The sequence below is a fragment of the Crassostrea angulata genome, chromosome 1 (genome assembly GCF_025612915.1).
Source record: "Crassostrea angulata isolate pt1a10 chromosome 1, ASM2561291v2, whole genome shotgun sequence".
Lineage (NCBI taxonomy): Eukaryota > Metazoa > Mollusca > Bivalvia > Ostreida > Ostreidae > Magallana > Magallana angulata.
The window spans coordinates 2,648,911-2,676,805 of NC_069111.1; the positions used below are offsets into that span (position 1 = coordinate 2,648,911).

The 27,895-nt window shown below is 31.9% G+C and overlaps 1 protein-coding gene across 2 annotated transcripts; it reads left to right on the top strand.

Moving 5' to 3' along the window:
- The first annotated feature begins 1,648 nt into the window (after positions 1–1,648).
- On the top strand, positions 1,649–24,554 carry LOC128177399 (uncharacterized). 2 transcript variants are annotated; one of them, XM_052844094.1, is made up of 44 exons: positions 1,649–1,814; positions 2,992–3,297; positions 3,383–3,517; positions 3,705–3,995; positions 4,105–4,380; positions 4,559–4,888; positions 5,355–5,480; positions 8,084–8,404; positions 8,737–9,033; positions 9,393–9,538; positions 10,037–10,197; positions 10,323–10,473; positions 10,616–10,811; positions 10,891–11,135; positions 11,246–11,471; positions 11,640–11,882; positions 11,968–12,096; positions 12,185–12,388; positions 12,679–12,927; positions 13,391–13,592; positions 13,831–13,997; positions 14,207–14,368; positions 14,499–14,627; positions 14,924–15,052; positions 15,650–15,775; positions 16,079–16,201; positions 16,657–16,908; positions 17,033–17,161; positions 17,426–17,551; positions 17,848–17,982; positions 18,143–18,262; positions 18,364–18,612; positions 19,709–19,942; positions 20,700–20,825; positions 21,072–21,329; positions 21,505–21,528; positions 21,663–21,769; positions 21,894–21,958; positions 22,084–22,268; positions 22,458–22,560; positions 22,651–22,670; positions 23,251–23,362; positions 23,785–23,894; positions 24,374–24,554. In XM_052844094.1, exons 1-44 carry the CDS (start codon positions 1,664–1,666, stop codon positions 24,388–24,390), a joined length of 7,593 nt encoding a protein of 2,530 aa, XP_052700054.1. In that variant the 5' UTR covers positions 1,649–1,663; the 3' UTR covers positions 24,391–24,554. The 2 variants fall into 2 exon arrangements, with proteins under 2 accessions (XP_052700054.1, XP_052700062.1); XM_052844102.1 differs by having other exon boundaries at positions 15,653–15,775.
- Positions 24,555–27,895: the final 3,341 nt, after the last annotated feature.

A 27,895-nucleotide genomic window follows, 5' to 3' on the forward strand; every position in this document is an offset into this window, starting at 1 on the left:
TAAGGTATTCTCCATATATTTAACTTAAATAAAATAAAAAAAAATACACAGAAAGAATTAGAGTTTTGAAAGCGTGTCACTTTAGTAACTAATGTTTTAAATGATTTTAATCAAAATTTAGAAATGAAACTGGTACAAGCTCTGATAGTTTAAAGAAGACGCTTCATATTTATGTTCCTCAGGAATACGATCAACTGTTATCTGTTCAAGCAAATAAAAAGGAAACATTGAATTGTTACCACCAAAGCAATAAAGCAAGACTAAGGCATTTTGATGCTTGCATTTTTATACAATGTTTAGTACAAATAAAGGAGGCCAATTTCGAAGTTACCCCATCTTAACTATCAAAGTTCACAATCTTTAAAAATATTTTTCAAAGTTTAAATTGCTGACAATCATATTTTCATCCTAGTATACAATCAACAACCATGCTTTTGTCTACTGAAACCGTTTTCTTCTGATATATCAGTTTAAAAAGAGAAGATATGCTGAATGGTTTCGTTATTATTTTTAATACCCATGTACACTGGTTTTAGAAAATTTATGACAATTTATGAAGGTCGGCCATTTTATTATCTATATCTATAAAAACAGAATTAAAATAAATTTGTTTTACAAAAATCAAACAATAGTTTCTAGTCGTAGATTTTTAACATCACGCTTAGTGTTCTTCAATGATATTTTTTCTCTCTAAAGGATTGCATACAATTAAATGTTCATAGAGATATTTCATTAACAAAATTTAGCCACACCTGGACGGACGCAGTTGAAATCACCAACGGCAGGAAACTTGGTTAAATGTTTTTATTATTTTATTAAATTTTATGATTCACTGAGCTGACAATGTCTCAACAAAAATGACTAATTTTAGTACAATTCGAACTGTCATTATATCTTGTAAGTGAGAAGAGCCTAGAGTTGGGCACATACAATGTTTTACAGTAATCATTTAATATACTGTTTGCTGATAAGTGTGTAATATTACTACTGATAATTATCTGAAGGCTTTTTAAAACCATAAATACTCTGTAATACTGCAATGTTATTTCGTCCGAATACACAAATTGTTAGCAATTCTCCGTTGCTTTCAGGTTTTTCCCCTGATATACATTTTATGTAAGAAAAGAATATATTTGTATATTCTCAGTGTTATAGAAACGTTATCTCTCTTGTATTTTATTGGCCAGTTCTCTTCCTATAAGTTTTTTTTAACTATAAGTAAAAGGTGTGGACATGAAACACAATAACGCAGACCAGGTAAGGTAAGTAAACGGATTACAAAATCTGATCAAATAATTATCAAGGCAACATGTATGTCAAATATGTAATTTTTTTTATCTCTCTCGTGAAATATGTTTACACGTCTTTTTGTACGCCTTTTAGCATAAAGCAGCTTCTTCTAAAGAATTATTTGATTATTTTCCTTTAACTTACTTAAATTAATTATGAAGATATATTCTTGAAACTTCGGAAGTTTCTGCTTTAATTAATCATAATTTTCAACCTTTTTTGTAAATCATATATGACAAAGCGAAAAATCCATTTAAAAATTCAAGTTTTAATGCAAACTATCTTATCAGTTTTTTATGAGTTTTCATTTTATTTAAAAGAAATCTCAATTTCTGATTGCATATTCTTTACGGACTCGCAGATGTACTAAAAAATGGGATCATTGAATGGGTTTAAGATTACCGGAGGACCTCGGAATTTTCCGGTTCTCCTGATATTCTGTATCCTGACGAACGCCATACAGAGAACAACAGCAAGGGATGAACCAACGACGACGGATACTACAGCTACAGCAGATAGAAGAAGTAGGGACTCTAGTCTATGTACAAATATTTTATATCTCGCGTGAAAATGCTTTACAGTCGCGTGATTGTTTTGCGAATTTAAAAGATAATAATATTACATGCAACATACAAGCAAATATGGCATCAACCTCAGTATAATCATCCTTAAAGGAAAACTCTTATTTCTATTTTTTTTATTATTTACAATGCTTTAGAAATGCATTTTTAATGATCACATTAAATTTGAGAGTCATTCGTAGAATAATAAGCAAGATACAGGGCTCACAATTCTTTGTCATGTAAACAAGGTTCGTGCCCTGTTTTTGTTTACATAGATTCCATATTACAGTAAAAAATCTTTTTCCAGCTCATTTGTCTATCTTTTATTTATTTTAAGAATAGATACATAGTTCCTAACCTTTAACACATTCGTTTAAGGTTTAAAACTGAAATTTTTACTTCAACGTTCAAAATGTAAACAAAACGCTTTGTTTACATAACGAAGAATTTCTCTGTAACTCGCGTATAACTCAACAAATGACATTCAAATTTCGGTTGCCTTTTAAAAATGCCTTTCTGAAGCATTGTAAATATTAAAATCGGAAAAATAAATTTTCACCAAAATCGTGACCATGCCCCTTTAAATATGAATATACAAATAAAGTAAAACAACTGTAGCTCGGATTGGTTCGATTAAACGACGACAAACAATGTCTAATAAGTGACAATTTTGTTTTCAAAGAAAACAATATATTAATATCAATTTCGTTTATTATCATTATGAGAGACAAAAACTATTTACAACAAAAACTAAATGACTTTTTGTATTTTCTGATTCAATGTTTATGACACATCATACACACTAAAGCATAATTGGATTGGTGTCCACTTTCAGGGAAAAATAAAATAAAAGATAATAATTTTTATTTCTTAATAAGGTAACACTTTCAATGTTCGATTGAATTAACATTCTTTTCCCCCAGAAAGTCCAAAGAAACTTGCACATTTGCGAGATTATTTACAAAATTTATGATTATGTCTATGTTAAAAAAAACACGACTACGCTCAATACAAGCCTTTACACAAAACTTCTTTTAATGTTATATTGAAGGGGTCAAAATCAAAAATATAAATACGTATTTGCATATATTTTTTATTTTCTTATCTTAAACTTATGAACATTTCTGATTTGTATTAGTCTGTCCAGTTATGCTGATAACGCCGTCATTTTTGGAAACCGATTTTGGGAAACGAGCAATATTCAGTGGTTTTAAAGAAGCAAAACTGGAACACAGTCTTAAAGCAAGATGGCAAGTAATTCGAAACGGAACAATAGAAACCATTGATGTAAATGCCGACAAATATAAAGGGAGCCAACTCTTGCCAAATCTCACGTTAATCATCAAAGCTGCATTTGAAGATGAAGGTTTTTATCGATTTCAAGTGATGATTGAAGACGGTTGGTGTACGAGCAACAGGGTGGAATTAAGAAAAGTCAGAGGAAGTAAGACGTCGATATATATGAAAAACAATATTTCTTTAAATCTCTCATTCAATGATCTTTGTTAATTGTGTATTTGTTCGCCTAGTTTTGCAGCATGGTGATCCTTGCACACAAACGAGGGAATGCAAAGATAGAATGGAATTAATCTGCTCAGACACCTACAAAAAATGTGTTTGTAACAGTTTGTATGCCTATCCTCATGGAAGCAGATGCTACTTCCGTAAGTTATCTTAAGATTATAGAATGATTCATTTTCTGAAGTCAATACTGAAAGTGACATTAAAAAATATTTCAATGTACAATTGTTTTCTCAATCTGTGATAGATTTGTAGCATTCTGTTTGCAAAATTAGACAGGTTACCTGTTAATCGAATCATGTAATTGAATTAAATTAAACTAAATTGTAGAGTCATCACTTAGGGCACTTTTTACGAACAGTAGTATTTCGACAACTTCCATGGAAGTGAATTGGAGGGATCCATCACAGCATGACAATCTTGTACAGCGATACATCCTTGAAATTTCTGAAACTAATGGATATTTCTCAGTAAATAAATCTGTAGCTCGACAGAATGAATTTCATGTCAACTCCACTTTCGTTCCTGGACATTTATTTACTGTGACAATAACTTCTGTTGTTTTCCTCAACGATGTCGGAAAGACTGTATATATTAAAAGTAATGTGCTACTTGTAGTTGGTAAGTGACTTTTATAATGCTTAGAGTTTTAGAGTATTTTTAGAAAACGTTTTATAATGTTTAAGATTTTTGCGTATAATGTTTATTGCAATACATTATCTTATTTTAGAGCCATTACCACCTGGTGCAATCAACATCAGTGGAAGTATTTTCCATCCAGAGCATCTGCACCTTAACTGGGCAGTTCCTGAAATGAATACTTCCGTCGATATGTACAGCATCACCATAGATGGATATCATTATCACTGTCCAAATAACTTTTATGACTGGCCAAGGAGATTGGAACCTGGAACAAAATACAATGTTACCATAAAAGCTGTCAGTTGGTGGAATCGAAACTTCGAAAAAGAAAGCGATCCATATTACGAAGAAATAACTACAATCAGTGCGTTATATTACGAAATTAACAATAACCATTCAAGATCTAATTTAGAACGTCATAATATTCATAGACTTGTAAAGAATTCTATACACTTAAATCACTAAATGCATTATGAAAACATGAGCTTTGGAATAAACAATTCTTAAATTAATATAAGGAATATAATGTAACAATTTTGTAGGAACTCCAAGAGTTATTTTGTCTTCCACTCCATTCTATCGTGTACCCTACTTATCGAATCTCAAAGCAAACGCATCAATTCAGCATCAAGCTGATTTTCCACCTATTCTTGAAGTGAAGTGGCAAAAGGTTCACTACTATACAGGAACAGCAGAAGATATAGATATAACTCACGGCAAATTCATTGGAAGCACTGTTGATAGAAGTAATCCACTTTTGCTTATCAATGGAGTTACTTTCGAAGAAGACTATCCCAACTATTACCGATGTTTAGCAAGAAATTCAGAAGGATGGGGAGCTAGCGACAATGTATCTTTGTCTGTCATTGGAAGTATGTTGATTTGTGAATTTTTGCTAGGAAAAGTTTGAAATGTTAATAATATCGTGTGATCTTAAGGGGGTTTGAGTGGTCGTGGCCAATTTTAGATTATATTTATCTCCAAAGAAGAAGAACTCTGTATAAAGATAAAGAGATATTCAAATCTTAAATCTTTCATATTTAGATTTTTTTTTTACTGAATGATAGTTTTTAGCTCAACCAATGATATAATAAAAGTTAAGAAAGATCCGATAGCTAATTTGTTGACCATCCAACTTCCTTAATGTACTTGTAAAACAGAGGTGGTATACATGTACATAATTGATACACTGCATCCTGAAAAAGTAACGCATAGGATTATTTTAACAAACATGTAAGGAACGAATTGAAACAACCATTACGTAATTTTTATATCTGAAAAATTTGATCCATAACATGCATTTTAAAAAATCTTTCGTCTATTTTTGATATTTAACAGGCTTGAGGTACAATGTACCTTGTAAAGAAAGCAGGGAATGTCTTTATGGGTCTGACATGTACTGTCAGTCTGGCAGGTGTCGCTGTTCTTACTCATATTACCATAGCAACTCTGGTTGTGTTCATAGTAAGTATTTTCCTATTTCAGACGTAGATCCAGTCTTTTAAATTACCCCTCCCCCAGCCCCCCCCCCCCAAAAAAAAAAAAAACCAACAAAACAAAACAAAACAAAAAACCCAACTAAATAAATTGCACGTTACAGGGCAATTATCAAGATTTTATCGATTTCTAAAAAAAGACCATTTACTATATATTCATTAGTGCTAAAAAAAGAACCTTACACTACATTGTTAGAATGTTAGAGAATTTTAATCCGTTCCATGATTTGCATATCTGAAAAGTGACCAATTTTCGCATTGCATCTGACGTCATGGACGCAAATGAAATTGAACGGTAAAATGTTTTCAACTAAAAATACAACTTACTAGTGAAACGTTATCGTCATTAACTATTGATTAACTATTAACAATTAAGTAATTAGTTTCTTGCATGTGATTTCCTGTTTTTATAAAATTGTTTTTAAAACAAGTAATAGATTTAAAAAAAAAAACCAAAATCAAAAAGAGATCCGATGTTGGGAAATTCTTTCAGCTTAATTTAAAATGCATTAAAATTTGATTTTAAATTTCAACGTACAGGAATTTATCCAGTGGGCATTTCAACGTTGAAACAACGTTGTTTCAACGCCAGGCAGCAACGTTGAATCAAGGTTGAAATAAGGTTACATATGAAAGTTGAGGCAACAGTGAAAATGTAACGTTGTTTCAACGTCAAAATCCAACGTTGATTCAAAGTAGAAATTGTGTTGAAATCTAATTTAAAATATATAGATATGACAATGAAAACAAGTTAAAATTAAGTATTTTTTTGGCAAAAATGTTGTTTATAAACATATCTTCTTTTATAACGTTGTGCTGTTTTATGTGTTTTGACACTCTATTAAAAAAAATCCAGATGTATAAAGTCGGCCTTTATTTAAATCCCAGTAGTATTTGAGTATATCCTTCGCTAAACAACTTGTGTATAAAGTCCTCGTTAAAAAGTTTAACTTCGCATTTCAAAATGTTTTAAGTAAGGCTGTAGGAATACGATCACAAAGAAATCACGTACATTTCGCCAAATGGTAGCCATGGCATGAAACAAAGGATGTCAACACCAAAACGTAGAATCCACAATAGTCAGTTCATCATTTGCATTCTGCAGACTGTTTTAAAAAATAACCCCCAAGATACTCCAGTGTAAAATATAAAACAAATTAATAGTTCAAAAGCTAAAATCCCGGCATTTTACTGTAAATCTGTGTAGTGACTGCACGAGGTGTACCTAAGAACTGACTTTCTTTGTTCACCAATAACGTCTTTAGCGGTCAAGCTGACATAGAGCAGTCTGGTAAATTGTACAACTCCATAGATCATCAGTGCTTGCAGTGGTTATGGGTCTGCGCAACCCCTTCTCACTGACCCAGTTAAAATACAATTTGCCACTTGCTGTACGCACAACTCAATCTCAAATTTCTTGTATCAAAACAATCTTTTTAAAAAAATGTAATGTGACATAGTAATTTAACTTTTTATTTGAAAGAAAATTGATATTTTAATTGGATAAGACAACAATATAATATTTTTATTGGAAAATATATAAGAAAAAATATATTCAAATTAACATTTAATATTGTAAAACACATCATTTAATGCTTCCACGTTACAAAAAATAGGTAAAACCTAAATTAAATGAATGATAAGGAAGTTTAAATTTGAAAATGTGTGTTCAGTTTCATGTATATATTAAAACGTTGTTTCAACGTTGAAAAGGGGTTGATGTCAGATATGACACGTTTTATTCAATTAAACACGTGGATATATTAGTTACTAGTCACTGCAGCTATTTGTCAAGTGTATAATTGTGTACTATGTGCTTTTTTCGGAATGTTATGTGTATACGTTTTTTACTCAAAGAAAATATTCAAATTTTTTAAACTACATTTTTCTGTTGTTTATTTTAATTCAAAACATAATATGTATATGCAATAGTTTGTGAATAGGTTTTAACTGTTTAATTATATCCTGAAAGTGATTTGAACAATATGTAAAAGTAGAAATTACTTTAATTCGCTTATAACATATAATCAATTTTCATTTGTTTATTTCTGTGCATTGATTTTTTTTCGGCGCTGGAAGGGAAAGTTTTATATTTTCCTTTTGATATAACACATGCTTGAAATTGAGCAAAACTTAGTATTTTTTTTACAACCTGCTATTTTATTTCCCTTTATTATTGTTGGATTAAGTACACAGTGTCAAACAGTATTAAATTCGTTAATCCATCAACATTAATATTGCAACTTTTAAATCACGGCACCGTGAAAAAAAATCTTGGTAATAACCCTTTAAGTGCAGACTGACGAAATCTACTGTGGAATCAGTATAAGTCGAGGTGGCTTAATTTTCATGGTATTCATGGGTAGCCCTCACGCAGGAATTTACATCCTCTACGAGAACTAATTATACAAATTTTAGTTTCCTACTGAAACTGAAAACCGACGCATCCACAAAATAACAAGCAAAAATCCTACAATCCACGAAAATCGGCCCTCTCGAGATTAAATGATTAGTTTATGTTTAAATCAAAGTTGACTTACAATTAAATATGTATCATCTTCACCAACACAGAATCCAACTTACAAGGACACACGCTCAACCATCAAAGTTTCTTCTGTGAAGAAGGAGCTGGATTTTCGTTTCAGTGGAGAGAACCATACCGCGATACGGATTTGGTGATTGGATATGAAGTTTTATGGAGGGAAGAAACCATCAGTTACAATGGGAGTTCTGGCTCTACGTTTGTTGGAAAGAACACTACATACATAACACCATGCTCCCTGAAATTAGAACCAGGGCGATTGTATTGGACAACAGTCCGAACACATGCCGAATTAAAGAATCCAAAGGAAAATATAACTGTAGATGAGTCTTCGCAGTCAATAATACTTGGTTAGTTAAAGACCGCTCATGAACAAAATCAAGTTAGGAAACGAATTACAAAACATAAGCAAGAAAAAGAAAGAATTGAAATACTTGTACAAATAAGATAAAACTTTGTTCATAAAAAAGGGTTTCAACTGATCTTTCGTTATGTACAGAAAACGTTTATGGCATATCAGAAGCTTAAGTTTAATAATCTGAATATCATTAGGTTTTTATATAGTTTTTGCATTACAAATCTTAAATGAAAAATACTACTAGAAGTATTTTGAGTTAATTTACAAATAATCAAATGGATTTTTGTCTAAATCATGACATAATGTTGTTCTTGTTCACCTTAGATCCCTTACGACCCTGCCCGATCATGAAGAATCAGTGTAATCTCTCACCTGACAACCTATATTTAAAGTGGGAGAGATGGTCAACAAGTTTTGTGAACCATTACAAAGTAACCATCGACAAAAACACACAAATAACAACGGGATACGAACCAGAAATACGCTGGAATTCTCTGCTGATGTCCGAACACGAATATGAGGTCACGATCATAGCACTCAGCTATGGCTATACGACAAACTATCCTACCTACGGCACCAAAGAGAGCGCTCCTTATGTTTTTAAGATCAAGACCAATCGATGTAAGTTTATATTTATTTCGTCAATTTGCGATGAGCTTATTACAGAGATAGATTTTAGAATCTTATCGACAAAATGTATATTTTTTCAGAAAGTAATTCTACTTAGAAATTGAAGCATAATAATGATTAATCCAAACAACATTTTACCATGTTGAACAATATGCACTTTGCATATTTGCCTATGTAAGCTCTCATCACTAAAAAAATAGATAAAGCTTAACATAATTGTTGTTTTCTTCATCTAAATCCTTTCAATAAGAACAGAAATGTGAGGACAAAGCATAATTTTGTTGAAAAGAAACATTTATTTTTCTATTCTTTTTATTTTTGAAATCTGAATCTTAATGAAACATTTGTAGCTAAATATTCTGGAAAGATACAACTTCCATATGGAGAGAAAGAATCAGATATCATTTTGCAAAACAAAAAGACAAGTGAAGCTCTTAAAGCACCGATGACTGTTTATGTTGGGGATGGATCTGATGGCGGATTCAACTCAGTATATGTAAGTTTATGTGCTTAGCATTTTGGCAAGCTAAATTTACATTATTGTTTCCAATAAACATAGAAGTTAATTAAGATGAGTTAGGATGTAAATACAAAGAAATGCATTTGTATTTTTCTTTCACCATTAACAAAATTTTACAAAACAAATTAAATGATAACCAAAATCATAAGCATTGTGAAAAAAATCAATTGAGAACCATAAAAAACCCACAAAAACCCCAATCCCGACATTGTCAATAAGCCAGTTATAAGTCTACAACTGCCAGTAACGTCATATATTTTTACAACAGTGTTTTCCCAGCAAATGAATCGCTAGTCTAATAACCATTAAGATTTATGTTTTTATGTTTTGTAATTCGATATGGATGTTCTTAAAGTAGAAAATTTTAAAAAGACTAATGACTTCTTTTGGCTAGAGATATATTTTATGTGCTTTTTGTTTAGACAGATAACTGTTATTATTTCGTAAGACTAAATTGAACATTTCTTTTCGTAGATTGGTTTTCATGGCGTGATAGGGCTTGGAGACAACTTCAAAAGTCCAAATGCACTAGATTTGCACTCTCCAAATTTTAAGGGGAAAAAGATATTATGTCCATTTTCATCTGAGCTAAAGTCAGAAAAAATTGGAAAAGTGTACTATAAAACATATTCAAGGTACTTAACCGATAAAGTCTCGTTCATTTAAATTTCGTCTATTTGTGTTACACTTTTTATCTAATTTTATACTGTTATTAATGTTTTTAACGCAATAAATTTTTTAACCTAATATACATTCAAAGGCAACAAAATAGAGCCGATTTTAATGAAACCTTTATGGAGAAGGCAGACAATATCATAAAGGCTTATTTCAAGGATTTTAAAGGATTCAAAGCAAATTGGCTTGTGAAAGTGACATGGGAGAATATGACAGTGGGGGGAATTAAAAAAAAGGTCAGACTGCCAGAATATTCATGGTTACTTACTGTTTATCTAGTACACCTGTCTTACTTTATTATATTATATTATAAAACAATTTTCCATTTAATACAAATTTCTTTTTATATAATAATTTCTAGTATATTTTTCTTTGCAGAAAATTACTTTTCAAACTTTCCTTATATCTGATGGAGAGAATACCTTTGCTGTTTACAATTACGTTGATGTAAATTTACCCTACAAACACGGCCTTAAGATATCAGTGGGATATCGTTTTGGTAACACCATTGTGCAAAAAAGAACTGCCAAAGACAAAAGTGTGTTTCGAATGTCAGACGTACCTGGAAATGGAGGTAATTCATTTAAAACATATTTACACGACATACTTAACTGTATCTTTTTGTTAACACATTCATGCTAATTTTATTTAAGGAGGACGAGGTTTCTGGATTTACAAACTCACTAAAGGGGTTCGTACACAAAAGGAAGCAGGAGAATGTCGACTTTGGTATAACTATAACCGAGATAATAAAATTGGCCAACAGCTCTTAACCAACAACATTGAATGTCCCTGCAATAGTCGTTTACTCCGGTTTGATCCACGCTTTGCCATCAGTCGACTTGACACAAAGAATCGGTTATTATGCTACGCCTCTATATTGGTCGATATCAATGCTGTAAGAATTACCTTATAACGTCTTAACATATTGTATTTACCTTCGAAATCAATACTTTCATTTATTCAATTTATTTATTGAATCTGTATTATGACATATGTTTGTTTTAGGAATGCTGCTTCAAGATGTATGCTGATATCGACCATTTAGGACCACTACAATTGTCAAAACCTTTAGCAGGAACCATGTTAAAATATAATCCGTTTATGGACCAAAACAAATATAATAATAATGACTCGCATCCTAGAGATGCTTGTTGCAGTACAGAACAATGTGATTTGTTTTACGAGGTTCGCCCGATTCCAACATGCTATAGCAGATCACCTTTTGTTTCTGGTAATAGTCTTTTAATAAAAGTAGTTAACTTGGCGTTTGAGGACAATTAATTTTTGTATAAACTGTATAAATAATTACGTTAAAATGAAGGACACAAAAGGGATTAAAAGGGGATTTTTCTTCAATTTTAAAAAGGATACAGTAAACATTTTGTGATTCATTTTATAGCTGGTACGTTTGGGGATCCGCATATTACAACCCTTGATGGAAAACTCTATACATTTAACGGTTATGGAGAATACACACTGATGAAAATAGAAACAGGCACGACAACATTTGAGCTCCAATCACGCACAGAACTTGCCTCATCTCAGAATGGGGCGAAATCTAACGCCACTGTCTTCAGTGCGTTCGTAGCGAAGGACCAAACTGGTGCCAGCATACAGGTTGAGATGGCCCGCAACAAGAAAAGTAATTTACAATTCTCATGAAAGTTAGTAAGTCTAGTGTTTGTTTTATACTACTGTTCAATTGAACCTCTGACGTTTCTTTCTAGGTATGATCATTAAAGCAAATGGCAGAGATCTCACTAAGCAGTTTCAAAACTCAAATTACACCCTTTTGACAACAAATATTTCCATTCGTTGGGACAATGGAAAGATTTCTGCTTTATTTCTCAAGCCACGTACGTTGCATTTTTCTTCAATCGTTTATTCAACAACACTAGCTATTCTTTTTGTGGTTCTATATTTTAATAACGGTTTTTATTTTAGTAATTACTGTGAAGATAAGCCTTGGAAAGAATATGTTGCTTAGCGACACTCTTGTGAATAAGAAATACAAAGGTCTGACATCCGGTTTGATGGGAAACTTTGACGGCAACGATAGCAACGATTTTATGTTGCCAAACGGAACAGTGTTAGATGAGAACGCAACCAAAACGGAGAGAGATATCTTTTTCAACTTTGGACAACATTGCAAGTTTATATTAATGACTACCATCTATATAAATATTTAGAGTCTGGTACATTGCCATTCGTTTGCGCAAAGTTTGACATTAGTTGACTTAATCTAAAACTGCGAAACGTTAATTAATTATAACTTTTTATAAACCGCAATGTTAGTCAATTTAACCAAACTGTTGCAAATGAATATTGTATAATTTAATTGAATGATTGTTTTGTGTATCTTTTTATTCGTCGTTTATTATTCAAGTATTTTTTTTTTTGAAAGTGATCTTAATATAATTCTTTCTTTTCATTTAAAGGGTCAGTAAAAGGAAAATCTTTATTCCAATATGATGATGGACTGACGTTCAGGGATTTCTACCATCCTGAGTTCGTTCCTATGTTTTTGGACGAAGTTGACGAAAGCCGTCTAAATGATGCCAAAGCTAAATGTGGACTAAATCCCTCGGCATCCTGCATTTCTGATTATTTGGCAACGGGAGACATTGAGGTCGCTTTATCATCTGGGAAGTCAGAGGAAACATCGGATAAAAATATTGCTGAGCTAGGTAATCAAATTTGTTGATTTAAATCTTTGATATATTTGAGGTAAATACAAATAAAATCGTTTACAATGCGTTTATCGAACATGTTTTTACTTCAAAGCAATATGAGCAGTATTTTTCAGAATTTATTTTGCTGCATAAACATGCTAATATGATAGTTTGTTTACTTGAAAATTTGTTATAAATAAGATTAAAACAAATCTTAGTTTTTTTTCATAATAAAGATTCCTTTTCAATGGCATATAAAAGAAACTAATTTTTTTGTACGGGACGGCAATAATGTAATTTTGCTTCAATCAGTGCCTAAAAATAGTTTTCCCCTAAAAAATTTGACAAACCGAATTTTGAAAACCATTATTTTTTTTTATTTTGTTCATTGAAATAATAAGTTATAATTTTACATTAAAACTTTTCTTCATAACAATTTGTTTAGTGGATACAGATGTTTACACGTATACTTTTACAGAAAACGAATCACCGCAAATATCGGGAAACACCACAATCAATGTGCATGTAAATAAAACAGTCAAATTCAAATTTGAAATTTCTGATGACGGAAAGACAAGTCCACGTTACGTTGTACTAAAAAAACCCGACCATTTTGTTCTCGACAATCGAACAGGAATTGCAACATGGACACCTATAAATGACGACGTTTCTGAGATCAGGTAATTGATTAAATGATATCAATATTCTCTTGAAACTTCCTTTTGCAAAGGAAACCTTCAGTGTGACTATTATACAAATCAATTTTACGTAGTAATCACAAGATAACATGTGTCAGTTTCCCATTGTTCATCCCGCAAAAATTTCATTTGTGGTTTTATTTAGTACATTTTGTAATTACTCTGTTTTATTTATCATGTATTATTATTACAAATATAACTGACTTTTGTTTGGTTTTAGTATTCTTGCAGAAGACGATATGGGTGTGCAGTCGCCAGCGCTGGATGTTATCGTCAACTTGTGTAGTGGCTGCAGTAACCATGGAAGCTGTGATTTTGATAATTCACCATCATCAGGGGGAACTGGATTTCACAAAATTGTTTGTGACTGCGATCAAGGATACACTGGTATCTATGAAATTGGACTACACCCAAAATCAAATTAAATTAAAGTATACATCCTAAAATTGAATAAAGATACTAAAATACATGTATAATATTCCTGAATTTCTATAACAAAAAACTTTGGAGGAACAAAAACCGTTGATGCATTTTGTTTTTCCAGGATTTAAAGAAATCTCTTTGTAAAAATAATCTTGTTACTGTTATCAATACAGGTGATAATTGTGAAAGTGAAGTTGACGCCTGCCTCGAGATGCCTTGTTCTTTGAACAGACAGTGCACAGATTTGAGTCCAGAGGAGGAGTCCATATTGGGGAGAGGCTACAACTGTTCAGCCTGTCCCCCGGGCTACGAAACGAGCGATGACAGCTGTTCAGGTTGAACAATACTTTGATTGTATTAAATAATTTTGATAAAAGGGCTTCATTCCTGAATTGTTTTACAATATTGAGATGTAACTATTGTGATATAAAGGCTTTATTTCTTTTTTTTTCGCCATTTAACCAGACGTAGACGAGTGTTTATCGAAGGACAACAATAACTGCAATGCTACAGTTGAGACGTGTGAGAATACGGAGGGGGGATATATTTGTCAATGTCTCCCAGGATACAAGAAATTGAAGGACAAGTGCCTAGGTAAAGCCCGTGTTATATGATTACCTTAAGGAGTGGTCTTCATATAATTCTCATTAGGAGAGCTCCTAAACTTTAAATCAATTAACTCTATCTTAACTATGTTATTGTCAATGAAAATTAGGCCATTTTTTAAAATAAAATACGCCAATCTTTTCACGCCATACAAAAATAGTACCAGTATAAGAGAAAGTATGATATCTATTAACCAATGTTTTTATTCTTTCTTCATAAATATTTGTATTTTACACATCTAACAACTACTGATTTGCTATATTATACAAGTGTTTTATACAAAGATATTGATGAGTGTCTAACTGGAACATCGCGATGTGAACAATTATGTCAGAACACACCAGGCTCTTTCACGTGTAGCTGTTTCCTGGGTTACACCTTGAAATCGGACCATCGTTCGTGTGTCAAAGCAGGTATATTTATTCAATTCACATTTTCTATCTTAACTATCATAGTCTGTCCTAAGATATTTATGCCGCACATATGGACGATTTAATAAAAATAATCCATGTTTTGAACCGCGATAAGCCAAAGAGGGCGTTTCATTAATCTTGGAAATTTTTCACTTTTGAATGAACCCCTTTAAAATTCTAAGATATATAGGATTATCGAGAAATAGAGCAAAAAGTGAATCAAGGATCTCTTTGGACATGCAGATTATAACTTAAAAAAACAAACAAACCAAGATTCGCTTCTTTAATGTCAAATTTTATAATCAAACCAACGATATATTTCCAAGTGTATTTGGCCACCAATCATTTTCAATGATTTTTTTTGTCTTTTTTGTCCCAATATGTTTAAGTAATATAAAGTGAGAGTTCGACAAAAGCATCGCTTAACGATATTAAATAATTTTTTTAAATCGAAGCGCATATGTTCGAATTTTAGGAAAAAACCTAGTTATATTGTACTACCTCTTATATTGAAATGAGATTAAAATTAGAGAAGTCTACAGTAATAGATAAAAGGATCTTCACATTTAAACTTTCAATCTGATAATTCTTCCTAAGCAGATAATGATCCTTGTAAGGATTTTTCCTCAAAATGTGAGTACACCTGTAGTAACAAAACCGGAACAATTCAATGTGATTGTCCGTTGGGATACGAACTGGCATCGAATGGAATCAGTTGCAAAGGTATGTAAACAAACTTTGTTTAACAATCAAAATATCTAATCTGCAATCAGAATTTTTTGCAGCTTATAAAAGTACTAAATACACGTGTTATTTTTTTTATTAAAAAAAAAAATTAATTTCGATAAGAGCTTTTTTGATTGTCCACATCAATAGATATAAATCCCATTAAGGACGTTGTTTTAGACTGAATTGAAATGAGTTTCATTTTTGACAAATGATTTCATCATTTACTTCCTAAAAGAATTGATGGGCTTTTTGAAATATTTCCAAGATTATTAATGAACACATTTCTGCATTCTTCAGATATAAATGAATGTGAGCTTCCGACTTCACCGTGCGAAGAAGGCTGTATTAATACAGAAGGCTCGTTTAACTGTACCTGTCGGCCTGGGTATTATTTAAGCCAAGATAAAACATCATGCAAAGGTATGGTTAATGAAATAGTGTTTATGTTTAGAATAAAAATTGATAAAGATTTTAAACTGCTTCAAATGCGAGGATACTTGAATGTAATATTTGTACAAACTTTGTTTTTAAATCAGAAGTTGTTAAGTATCTTGTTAATCACTCCAAATATTAGAATTATCGACCTTGCATGTAAGGCAAATTAGCGCTAAACTAAATGGACAAAAGATATTCCATTTATATTATATTTCTGAGAAAATATTGGTTTGATTATGGGAACTCTTTGGAGGGATGTGGTTATAGTTTGAAACTGGGGTATTAGAAAATTACAACGCAGACATACATGCGTGAGTAATAATATATATTGAAAGAATAAAAAAGAGGAAATAAGAATAAAAGATATAAAAGCTGCGTATGGTATATGACAATGTTTGTAGGACGAACAGATTTGTTTTCATTGCGTTTGTGTTGGACAGGTTGTGAACCTCCTAACTACGGCAACAACTGCAGTAAGTTATGCGAGTGCGGTCCCGGGGGAGACAGGTGTGACGCAGTGAGTGGGTGTGTCTGTCTGTCAGGGTGGACGGGAGAGAATTGTGATGAAGACGTCGATGAATGTACAACAGATCCATTCATCTGTGGCTCCAACCGCGTATGCAAAAACCTTGAGGGTTCCTACTTGTGCGGCTGTGAAGACGGTTTTCAGTTAATGGCAGACAAATGCGAAGGTGAACTTAGGAAATAAAGTTAAAATGTTTTAGTTAAAAAAAAAATTACAACTTTTTTTTATTATAATATTCATTGTTATGCATGAAGACAACATAGCATAATCTATATTTTTACGTATAATAGATATTGATGAGTGCTTTGATGTGAGCTTGAACGATTGTCCAAAATCAACTACAGTTTGCCGAAATGCGTATGGTAGCTACTCCTGTGAATGCCAGGAAGGATTTCAAACGAAAAACGGGGCATGTGAAGGTAATTTTAGATTATGTTCTTTACCAATGCAAGCCCTACCGCCTCAAAAGTTTTGAATTGCTTTAAATTACCCAAATAAGCCGTCAGCGCCAAAAATGAATAATGCATACATTTGAGGTAAAAAGTCAGGCTTTAGGCTGAGTATTGACTTGAGGAAAGTTGTTGAAGATTAAGGCCGGTTTACAAGTAATCATAATTGTAAAAGTTCCAAACTATCGAAATATATATAAACGTAAATCAAATTAAAAATCCGATGAATTTTAGATATAAATGAGTGTGAGACAGGCGTTCACCCTTGTTCTCAAATGTGCATCAACGTTGACGGTGGCTACAACTGCGGTTGTTACTACGGATTCACTCTAGAAGAGGATCGGGAGAATTGTGAAAGAGGTCAGCTTCAAGTTCATTTAGTTATACAAATTAACACAATAAGGAGAATGCAAATATACATACAAAAAAATAGTCAACACATGTATATTAAATAAATTCAAAATATTTATAACTCTAGCATACATATGTATATTTATATGTGATATGATAGAAATATTTGTAAAAGATAAGATTTTTCGTGCTGCCCTGATATAAGTAGAAGTGTTTTTGTCAGCTTTGACTATTAAGAAGATTTTAAATGTTGAGGGGTTTTGTATGTAGCTCTTTTTAAGTCTGAAATCATTGATACATTTCAGTGAAGGACATGTGTGCCTTGTTCCCCGGTCTCAACTGTAGCTATGGATGTAGGAGAGGCGGCCATGACCCATCATCTGGAATCTGTTTCTGTGAATCGGGATACCAGCTTGATAGTGACGGCAAAACTTGCATCGGTAGTTAAAAAACTCCTTCATGTGATGCCCTCAATATGAAATTCATAACACTTTTCTATTTAATTTTAAAGTCATGATAGGTCTTATTATTATACTGCTTCGTGCATTTTCCTATTTCAAATATTTCGTAAGAACAAGTTAATATTTCATTTCTTTTAAGACATCAACGAATGCAGCAGCAAAAACAAATGTGCCCACAACTGCACAAACACAAAGGGTTCATTTAAATGCGGCTGTGCGGTTGGATACAAACTTCAGAATGATGGAATATCTTGCGAACGTGAGTTTGTTTAATGCTTTTATTTACACTGTAATGTAGGGATCCCTATATTTTATCAATGAAAATGTTTGCCAATGTATTGTTTTCCTTTCATGATATAGCCTGTGGCAAGTTTTTCTATGGAGAAAACTGTGAAACCCCGTGCAAATGTGGGCGTGGTTCCAATACATGTGACAATATAAAGGGGTGTGTCTGCGAGCAAGGGTGGACCGGGGAATCTTGTGAGCAGGACGTAAACGAATGCAAATCCAATCCCTGCCCTGGCCATCACGATATCTGCGTGAACACCCCCGGTTCCTTCCGTTGTGAATGTCCTCCAGGATTTAGAAAAATTAGTGGATTTTGTAGAGGTATAAGTTATAAAATCAACAAGAACTTTTTCGAAATATTTAAATGGGGTGAAAAGTAAAAAAAAATGTATTTATATCAATAAAGGGATTTAAATTATCACATTTGTCCATGCTGTTTTGAAAAAAAACTACATAATTAAGCTTTAATGCAGTTAGAGTTGATGAAGTTAGAGAAATTGTATGTACAGGAGGCTGACATGATGTAGAACTCTTTTGTATTAACACCACACCTTAAAAAAAAATATTTTACGTCACACCATCTATTCCGGTTTGGATTACATGTACAATGTACAAGATGCTCCGAATAAAACGCTGGTCTACGCCTTTCTGTAACTCAAGTAATCGACTGAACACAATTGATAATATTTAGGTTCACACGTCAATCTTAAGAATAGATATACGTAACTATGCATAAACTTATGCATATTTTTAGCTAATGACAGCGTTAAATCTGCTATCATTCAAAGTTGAAATTAACATTAAGGAAAATATTTATTGCAAGTCTTGTTTTTTGCCAACTGAATTTATATGTAATAATTGTAATCAGGATTTTTAAAATACACTCTCTAAAGTCGGAATTACCATGTGGAAATAACGACAGGCAGAAATATTTTACGATACTTGGTATCTGTTGACAATTTCCACAACTACGCGGAGATTCCTCAGACTCTAACCTCCGCTTATAGATTTTAACGAGCATGCTTCGTTTGACGTTGGTTTGTAAAGTAGAAAGTCAAGGTGAAAGATCGGTCTCAAATCGACATTTTTTCAAATGTTCTAATACTTAACATTTAGAGCGATTATCATGATTTGCTAATACTGATGCTATGTTGAGAAAGGAAACCAAACCGGAACAGATGGTGTGACGTCATAGATTAATGTTAAATGGCAGCTCCATTAGCGGCGGGAAATTTAAAATAAGCGATCAATTTTCTTGATTTATTCATTTTCCCGGCTTTTAAAACAATATATATACGATTTACAATCATAGTAGATAATAATAAATTGATTTATTGTACAGCATATTTTTAGTTTCCTTCCCCTTATCAAGTTGTTTAGATCTACGATGTCAATTTTATGTATTTTATATACACAGATATTGATGAATGCCAAGACTCGAGTATTTGTCCACAGAAATGTAATAATACTGTAGGAAGTTACAAGTGTGCTTGTAACCACGGATTCAAACTGGAAAATGAAAAAGATTGTGTGGATATAAATGAATGCTTTGATACCAAGTGTCATGATTGCGAGAACTCACCAGGCAGCTTCAAATGTTTATGCAATGAAGGATTCATAATCGATCCAATAACTCAAAAGAAGTGCAACAGTATGAAACTCTTATTTTTTTTTATAAGCAGTCAAACATTACTAGTACTTATCATTACTCTTACAATAGTTACTTAATTATCAATGTTGACATTTAATTTCATTCGATTGTATTTTATTTGACATTGTATTTTTACCTACGTAAACATGTCAAACACAACAGATGATAATCTTTTTGGTTCTTAAGCTTCTCAGTATAGCGAGTGTTTGTTTGCCTATTTAAGAGGTTTAAAATATCTTTCATTTAATAAATAGAAGACCCCCGATATATATTTGTACTAATAAAAGCACTGAAATAATATTTTTAATATATAATTTAATTTATCGTAATAAGAAAGTTGTAATGTGTCAAAATAATTACAAACTGTTTCAAGCAAAGTTATATCGAAATATTTGATTTGATTAATACATTTTGAAAGAAGATATTGGTAATTTAAATATAAATTAAAAATTGAGCCAAAACAATTTGTAGGTTCTGTAAAATAATGATTACATTTTTTGGCAGAACATTTTTTTTTAACTATATACTTTTGTTTAGGTTTACACAATAAAACAGCCTTTATTGTATTCATCAATAAACCAATTCATTAAAAAGATTGAAAAGAAATATTTAATTATATTTGAGAGAGTTTTACAAGCCATAATCTTATTTGTTAAATTTTTCTGAGCCGCCATTTTTGTCGCAAATGACTTTAAAAATCCCTTTATTAAGAGCTTAAGCTAAATTTGCACTTTTATATACCCATACGTTTTTACAGATATTAACGAATGTTCTGACGGCAGCCACACATGTTCATCCTATGCCACTTGTACGGACACGATTGGCAGCTATACGTGCAAATGTCCTGATAAAGGGTTCAAAGGAGATGGACACAAATGCACAGGTTTGGGGAATGAATAGTTTATCAGAAATCTTGCATCTTTGCTACTGCTCATGATCATGAACAGATTTTTCTTTTTTCAACATAAGAATTATCTAAATAAAAGTTATTTAGATAAACTTGAATTACGTCGTTGAATATATAACACTTTTCACTTATCTTTATTATGCCAGTTAATTGTGTTGATTGAGGAATGCTAACATTGTCCCTTTTTCGTCTTTTTGTTCATCACTTGAACACGTTACACAGTCTGCGATAATTTCACATATGGAGAGCAGTGTTCCAAACTATGTGCTTGTAACAGAACTAACGCTGTTGGATGCGATGCCGTTTCGGGGAAGTGTACCTGCAATTCAAAATGGGAGGGGAGGGACTGCACCGTAGATATTGATGAGTGTAAAAGAGGGACCAAGATATGTGGTTCAGATCTACACGTTTGTGTAAACACCCCCGGTTCTGCTATCTGTGAGTGTCGTTATGGCGGAACAGATCTAAATAACTGTGTTCGTAAGTATGCGATTTATCTTTAAGAATCAGGGTACAATTGACTACTTTCTAACTACTTTTACTATAATTCAAAAGATATTTTCATGATGATTTATTTCAGTATTTTGTGATGTTTTAAAATCATTGCTTGTTTTTGACTGGACGTTTTATTTTTCTCTTGTATTATGTTTTACAGAACCAATAGCGGGATACTCAACAAGTAAGAACACACTACATGTAACAATTTGAATTCAAATTAAGATCATGTGATGATGCATCTTAAGGATAAAGACTTAACCATCTTTGCATCAATGGTGACCTATTTTTAATTTTAATTTAAACTTTTCTATAAAGATGAAACAGAAACCAAGGTGAAGGTTGAAGTTAGGTTTGACATAAACGTTCAACGTCAGAAGTTCCTGAATGATTCGGTTACGATTGTGGAGGAATTTGAAAAATCGGTAAGAAATGTCAAAATAGACAGACTTTTTAATTTCAAATGTTAATTGTGGTTTTTATTGAGATAAAATTTGATTCATATTTTTTTTATTTTTTTAATAACAATGTTAAAATATTGTATCCTAGTTAAATGCTTTCTACGAAGAGGAAAATGTAGACGGATTCCACTTGGTGAAAGTTTTATCTGCTCAGTATGTAACGAAAATTCTTCATCATTCAGTGAACGATAATTTATCTACAAAATGTTCAAATTAAAACTGAAATGATCAGTTCCGCAATTAGCGAATCTTTTCGTATTTTTTTTTCATATTTGAAGGTTTGGGAGTTTGATCATTGACTATGAAATCATAGGTAGCCTTAACAAATCGGTCAACTTTACTACTGAACTCGCAAAATGCATGACAGATCTTCTTCATGGTAAAATTAAACTGATGGTGCTACATCATATTCCAACAATACTGCATATGACAATTAAAGACCAATCTGGACTTCCACAATACAGTAAGGAGTATTAAATCATTTTTGATTTTATGACTAAAGGTTAAAAGTAATTGAGCATGAATCTAACCAATGCATTTAGTTTAAAAAATCCGATTTGTTTTCAAAGAAAAAAGAGATATAAAACTAATATTATTTTGCGAGGCAAGAAATATAATCAAAACATCTATATCTTTTCAAATATATTTTAAGGCATCTCACCGTCAGCATCACCTTGTTATGTTATGCACAGTTTCGGATATTCGTGTTTATCAGGCGAAAAATGCATCGACTCCTCTGGTATAGCAAAGTGTGTGTAAGTATTGCTACAATAAACGATATGTCTTTCATATTGAAAGTAATAAAGTTATAATCAATTTAATATGCATATACTTAATACTTTTAGCAAAGATTCATCTGATAAAGGTAAGTTTACTTCTTAATTCGTAAAATTTTTGTCATAAAATCTCTATGATTTTGTTTTCATTGAGTCAAATTGGTTAATCATATTTTTAAAAAAAGAATTTTCTGAATTAATCTCAATTAGGTTAGGGGTATACTTGTTTCCTATCATATCGCGGGTTCTATGGTATCGCGGTATGTCTATTTACGTATAGTAGCACGCACTGAAATTGACATTTGACGTCGGGATAATTTCAGACAAAGTAAACAGAGACACGCTGAACATCACTGAGGAATATAATAGAGTAAACTCACAATAACATTAGTTTCTGGAAATATTTCTGTATTGATAGATTTTTTGACAAAATGATTTAACTACCGCGATATCATAGGACTGGCTCATATACTAGTACACCATAAATTTCATCTATTCCCCATTATGTTACATCTGATTTAAGCCTTACCTAAACAAAACGAATTAAGATTGAAAGTTTGAATTGCTTACAAAACATACGATAACCGGAAATATATCAGATAGGTTTCTATAAATTAACGATTAAAAGCTAGTACACGTAATTTGAAACAATTTAATTTTTTTTTCAAGATTTGTCGACGTTTTTTATCGTTCTTGGAGTGACTATTCCATTCTCCGTTGTTGTAATAGCTATTGTGGCCTGTTGGATTTATCATCATAAGACAGCAAATCGTGTACAAGTGTGAGTGACTTTTTTATATCCATACAAGTAGTTTAAAAAAATCGTATGATTAATTACTACAGATGTGACATAAAGCTTTTTATTAAAGCTTTGATAGATAGGTTACTAATGTACCATCGGAGGGCAGTTTTCATATGAGTCGAATATATAGGATTCGTACTTGTTTCTTACCTTAGTTTCATATAAAATAAAATTTATTTGTGTTTTTTTTTTCTCCTTTGATTGACATGATTATTTAAGGAATAAGTGTTAATAATTAGGAAAGACCAAAAGTTCCGTTTTTATTCATGAAAAAGATATTCATAATTAAACCAGTTTTTTTTTATTTTAATTGTTTATAAGTATGCAATATTATTCTTTTGTGTTTGATACCGATTTTTGTGATATTAGAATTATATTGAGTATCAAAACATCTATTACAGAATCGACATAAGTGATTCTTACATTCAGAAAATGAAATTTCGCAGAGAATATACTCCACCAACAAATTACAACGATGACAGCCGAGCATATGGCGCGTACTTTGGCCAAGGTAAAAAAATATACATTTGTAATTAGTAATTGATTACTTACCCTTAAAAAATACATTCCAATCATGATCACACTTTCTTGTAGGCATTTACTTTCTTTTTCCCCACAAATCTTAGAAACGCCTTTTGTTGTTTCGAAATAGATGTTATTTTTTCAACACTGTGTTGAATACGTATGCCAATGCCAAGATTACATTTTTAACACCTGTCTTAGGTGAATGGTCCGAAAAATTTAATTATGTGCTTTATTGTAAGAGTTCAAATTAAATTTTTATGAGAAGGTATTTATCACATAGAATAAACAATATTCCTGTAGAATATCTAAAAAAAATTTCTATGGAAAAAATGACAGTTTATAATGTTCGGAAAGATGATCAAGTGTCTAAATAACCGGCGTATTATGTTATTTATATATGTAGTAGAGTAAGGTTTATCATTTCAATATTGCGTAATAAAAAAAACTTAACATCTTCTTTTTCAGTTCCAAACAAAGAATGACATGCAAGAAGGGGTTCTCGAAACAAAACAAAGACTTTTATTTAAAAACTAGTCTGAATAATCATCTCTCTCTCTCTCTCTCTCTCTCTCTCTCTCTCTCTCTCTCTCTCTCTTTAGTTTTAAGATGTATGGATATATATTATTATTAAAAAGTGAAGGATCTACCATTTTTTAGTGATTTTGTGTATTGATTACAATTATACAGAATATTTGTCACCAAATCACTACTCATTGAGTGAATATAACATTAAAAAAACGTTCAAAATTTAAATATGAACATAAATATTTGTATTAAAATCTTATTGTATACATATACACAAAGCGCACTAAACGAACAACTCTAGATATCTGTAGTACAATGTGCTGGTATTTATCATTTACCTTGTTTGTATTAATATATGCAGAACATTTTAAATATAGAATTCATTCAAAATAAGATAATGCATGTCTACAAATGAGTAAATTGGTTTATATACACGGAATTACATAAAACATTATGGGTCTATTCTTATCATTACCTTTGAAATTTAGTGTAATTTTGGAAAAATAAAGAGTATTAATACTTCATTGTAAACAAAAATTTGCAAAAAGTGAAATTCCAGGCAAATGTTCACAATTAGTGAGCAGTTATAAAAATAGTCAAAGTTCATGGTTGAATATATAAGATATCTTTACATATCAATATGTATTTAACATTGATATTGTTTAACTTAAATGAAATATCATTAATATATACATATAAGATACTCCCTATAGATTTTCTCTATATATTCCTATGTAAAACTTCATCCCCCTATTGTGGCCCCACCCTACCCCCGGAGACTATGATTTGAACAAACTTGAATCTATAGATTTTCTTTTTATAGTTATTAGATGTGTCAATGTAATCTCTTTTCTAATGCTAAGCTCGGGAAAGAGCTCCTATAACACAGCAAGCTCATATTTAAATAAAATAGGAAGAGAGATGAAGTGAAATTATCAATTTTATATTATTACTGTAGAAGCACACATTTTCGTTAGGTTAAAATTCCGTTGTTTTAAACCAAATACAATTTCGTTGATATTTGGTATTCATTTTCGTCATATTGAAATCCCTAAAATATATCGCGTATCAACTCTGCATTTATTAAAATTTGGGTTTTATATTAATTTCGTTGATTTATACTGCCAACGAAAATAACGAAATTTAATCCTCAATGAATATATTTTGCTTCTACAGTATGTGCGAACCATTAACCCATTGCTAATTCAAACCTCATGTACGGATTCAAAACAAAGTAGAATGTAAAGGAAGGCCATGTTTAATGAAGATGGAGTTCGTTTTGCACCAGATTCTTATTGCCTATATTACATGTACCATTAAATAAAGCTTAAATAGCTCCTAAGTTTGTTTAAAAAAATGATATGTTCTTGAGCTGCTCGTCTTTGTGGAATTTATATGGTCACAAATAAATTCGACTTTGGTCGACTTTTTACATAGGAATATATAAAGTAAATCTTTAAAAATCTTCTTCTCAAGAACAATTTGGCAAGAGAAAGTTAAAACTTGTGTGGGAGCATTCTTAGCTGGCGTAAATTCAAGGTTGTGAAATCATCACCCTCGGGGTAGGATGCTGCCACAATGGGGGGGGGGGGGTTAAATTTTTACATAAGAATATATAGAGTAAATCTTTAAAAAATTAGCCATTTAGCCAGGAAAGGTATATGGAAGCATCCTCAGGTAGTGTAGATTCAAGTTTGTGAAAATCATGACTCCCGACTGTAGGGTGGAGCCACAATGGGGGTTGAATTTTTACATAGGAATATATAGAGTAAATCTTTAAAAATCTTCTTCTCGGAAACCATTATCTATGAAAGCTGAAACTTGTTTGGAAGCATCCTCAGGCAGTGAAAATTCAAATATGCAAAAATCATGACCCTTGGGGGTTCGGTGGGGCAACATTGGGTGGATGGTAGATTTTTTACATAGGAATATATAGAGTAAATCTTTAAAAATCTGCTTCTCAAGAACCATTTGGGCAGGAAAGCTGAAACTTGTTTGGATGCATCGTCAGGTTGTGAGATTTCAAGTTTATTTAAATCATTATTCCAGGGGGTAGGATGGGGTCACAAGGGGGGGGGGGAGACAATTTTTGTTACATAGGAATATATAAAAAATGAAAATCTTTATATCTTCTAAAACAGTTGCCAAGAGAAAGCTGTAACTTTAGTGAAAGCAACTTCAGATGGTGTGGATTCAAATTTGTTCAAACACAATCTTTAGGAGTAGTGTGGGGCCACATTGGGGATTCAGTTGAACAAAGGAAAACATTTTAATTATTCACAAAAACTGAAAGGACTATGTGCGGTATGGTCAAATATCTGCCCCCGATTTCAACCAATTTTTAAATTGTATCGTATAAAAATAAAATCTTCACAAATCAGTGTAGAGACGATTCCTATAACTTTGATGTTGATTTTAGCCATCATTGCTCGTTCGCTGTTTATCTATGACGTCACCTAAATGACCAAATTCCCGCAAATTTGCAAACGAATGAAAATATTCTCATTTTTGCTCTATACTTTGCTTTCGAAAGTATAGAGCGCAGGTCTGCTCAAGTGCGATTTTAACATATTTTTTTTTTCAGATGGTTATACACATTATACTAAAATATGGTACTTGAGCAAGCCTGCGCTCGATGTTTCCTAGTCGAAAAACCATCGGAAAACACCCATATTTTGCCACAGATCATCAATTTATCAAAATAATGCAATCTTCATGACGTCATTTCTACATTATGACGTCACTGTGGTGATAACCTTTTACACATTTATTTCCAACATGATTTTAACTATCTTTCACCTTATTTTTAAAGCTCTTTCTTAAACTTTGATTTTGGGGGCAAAAAATGCATAAAACCGCACTTAGTCCTTTTATTATATATGCGTTTACTTATATACAAGCATTTTTATATTGTTGCTGATTCTTTAGAATTGTTTAAACATTGGCCCCTGGACGATTATTGGGCCTCACAAATGGTTCAGGGTTTGATATCCTGTATATAAACAATTGTTAAGTGTCTTTTTGAGAACTGCAATGCTGAATGTGATATCACTATAAAATCATCCTGACTTGATTATAAATATAAAGATATCCAGGGGAAAACAGATTTTTTGTATAGGATCTACATGTATAATACCACATTGTCCAAATATTTTGTATTTTGACTCCATGATCGAAGCTGATTTTTGTTTAGGTGAGCGATGTGGCCCGTGGGTCTCTTGTTATTTTCCCCTTTACATACTTGACGGATGAAATCAAATATAATATTGTTAATCACTAGAAATCAAAGTTACACAGACCTGGCCAGATGACGACTATTACGTCAATCAACCTGCTATTGTTTCAAACTTGATTGACAAGCGGCATCATTTTTTAAGTAAAAAAAAAGGGGGCGTTTGTAAAACTTTTCGGCCTTTAAGTACAAACATTTATTTAAACCTTTAAAGATTGCAATATATGCTT

What these genes read in the sequence shown, in the direction of transcription:
- LOC128177399 (XM_052844094.1), top strand. Translation starts at nt 1,664, where the DNA reads ATGGGATCATTGAATGGGTTTAAGATTACCGGAGGACCTCGGAATTTT. An exon ending in AGCTACAGCAGATAGAAGAA is followed by an intron (nt 1,815 to 2,991) that starts GTAGGGACTCTA and finishes GATTTGTATTAG; the next exon opens with TCTGTCCAGTTATGCTGATA. An exon ending in CTGCGATCAAGGATACACTG is followed by an intron (nt 13,998 to 14,206) that starts GTATCTATGAAA and finishes TTATCAATACAG; the next exon opens with GTGATAATTGTGAAAGTGAA.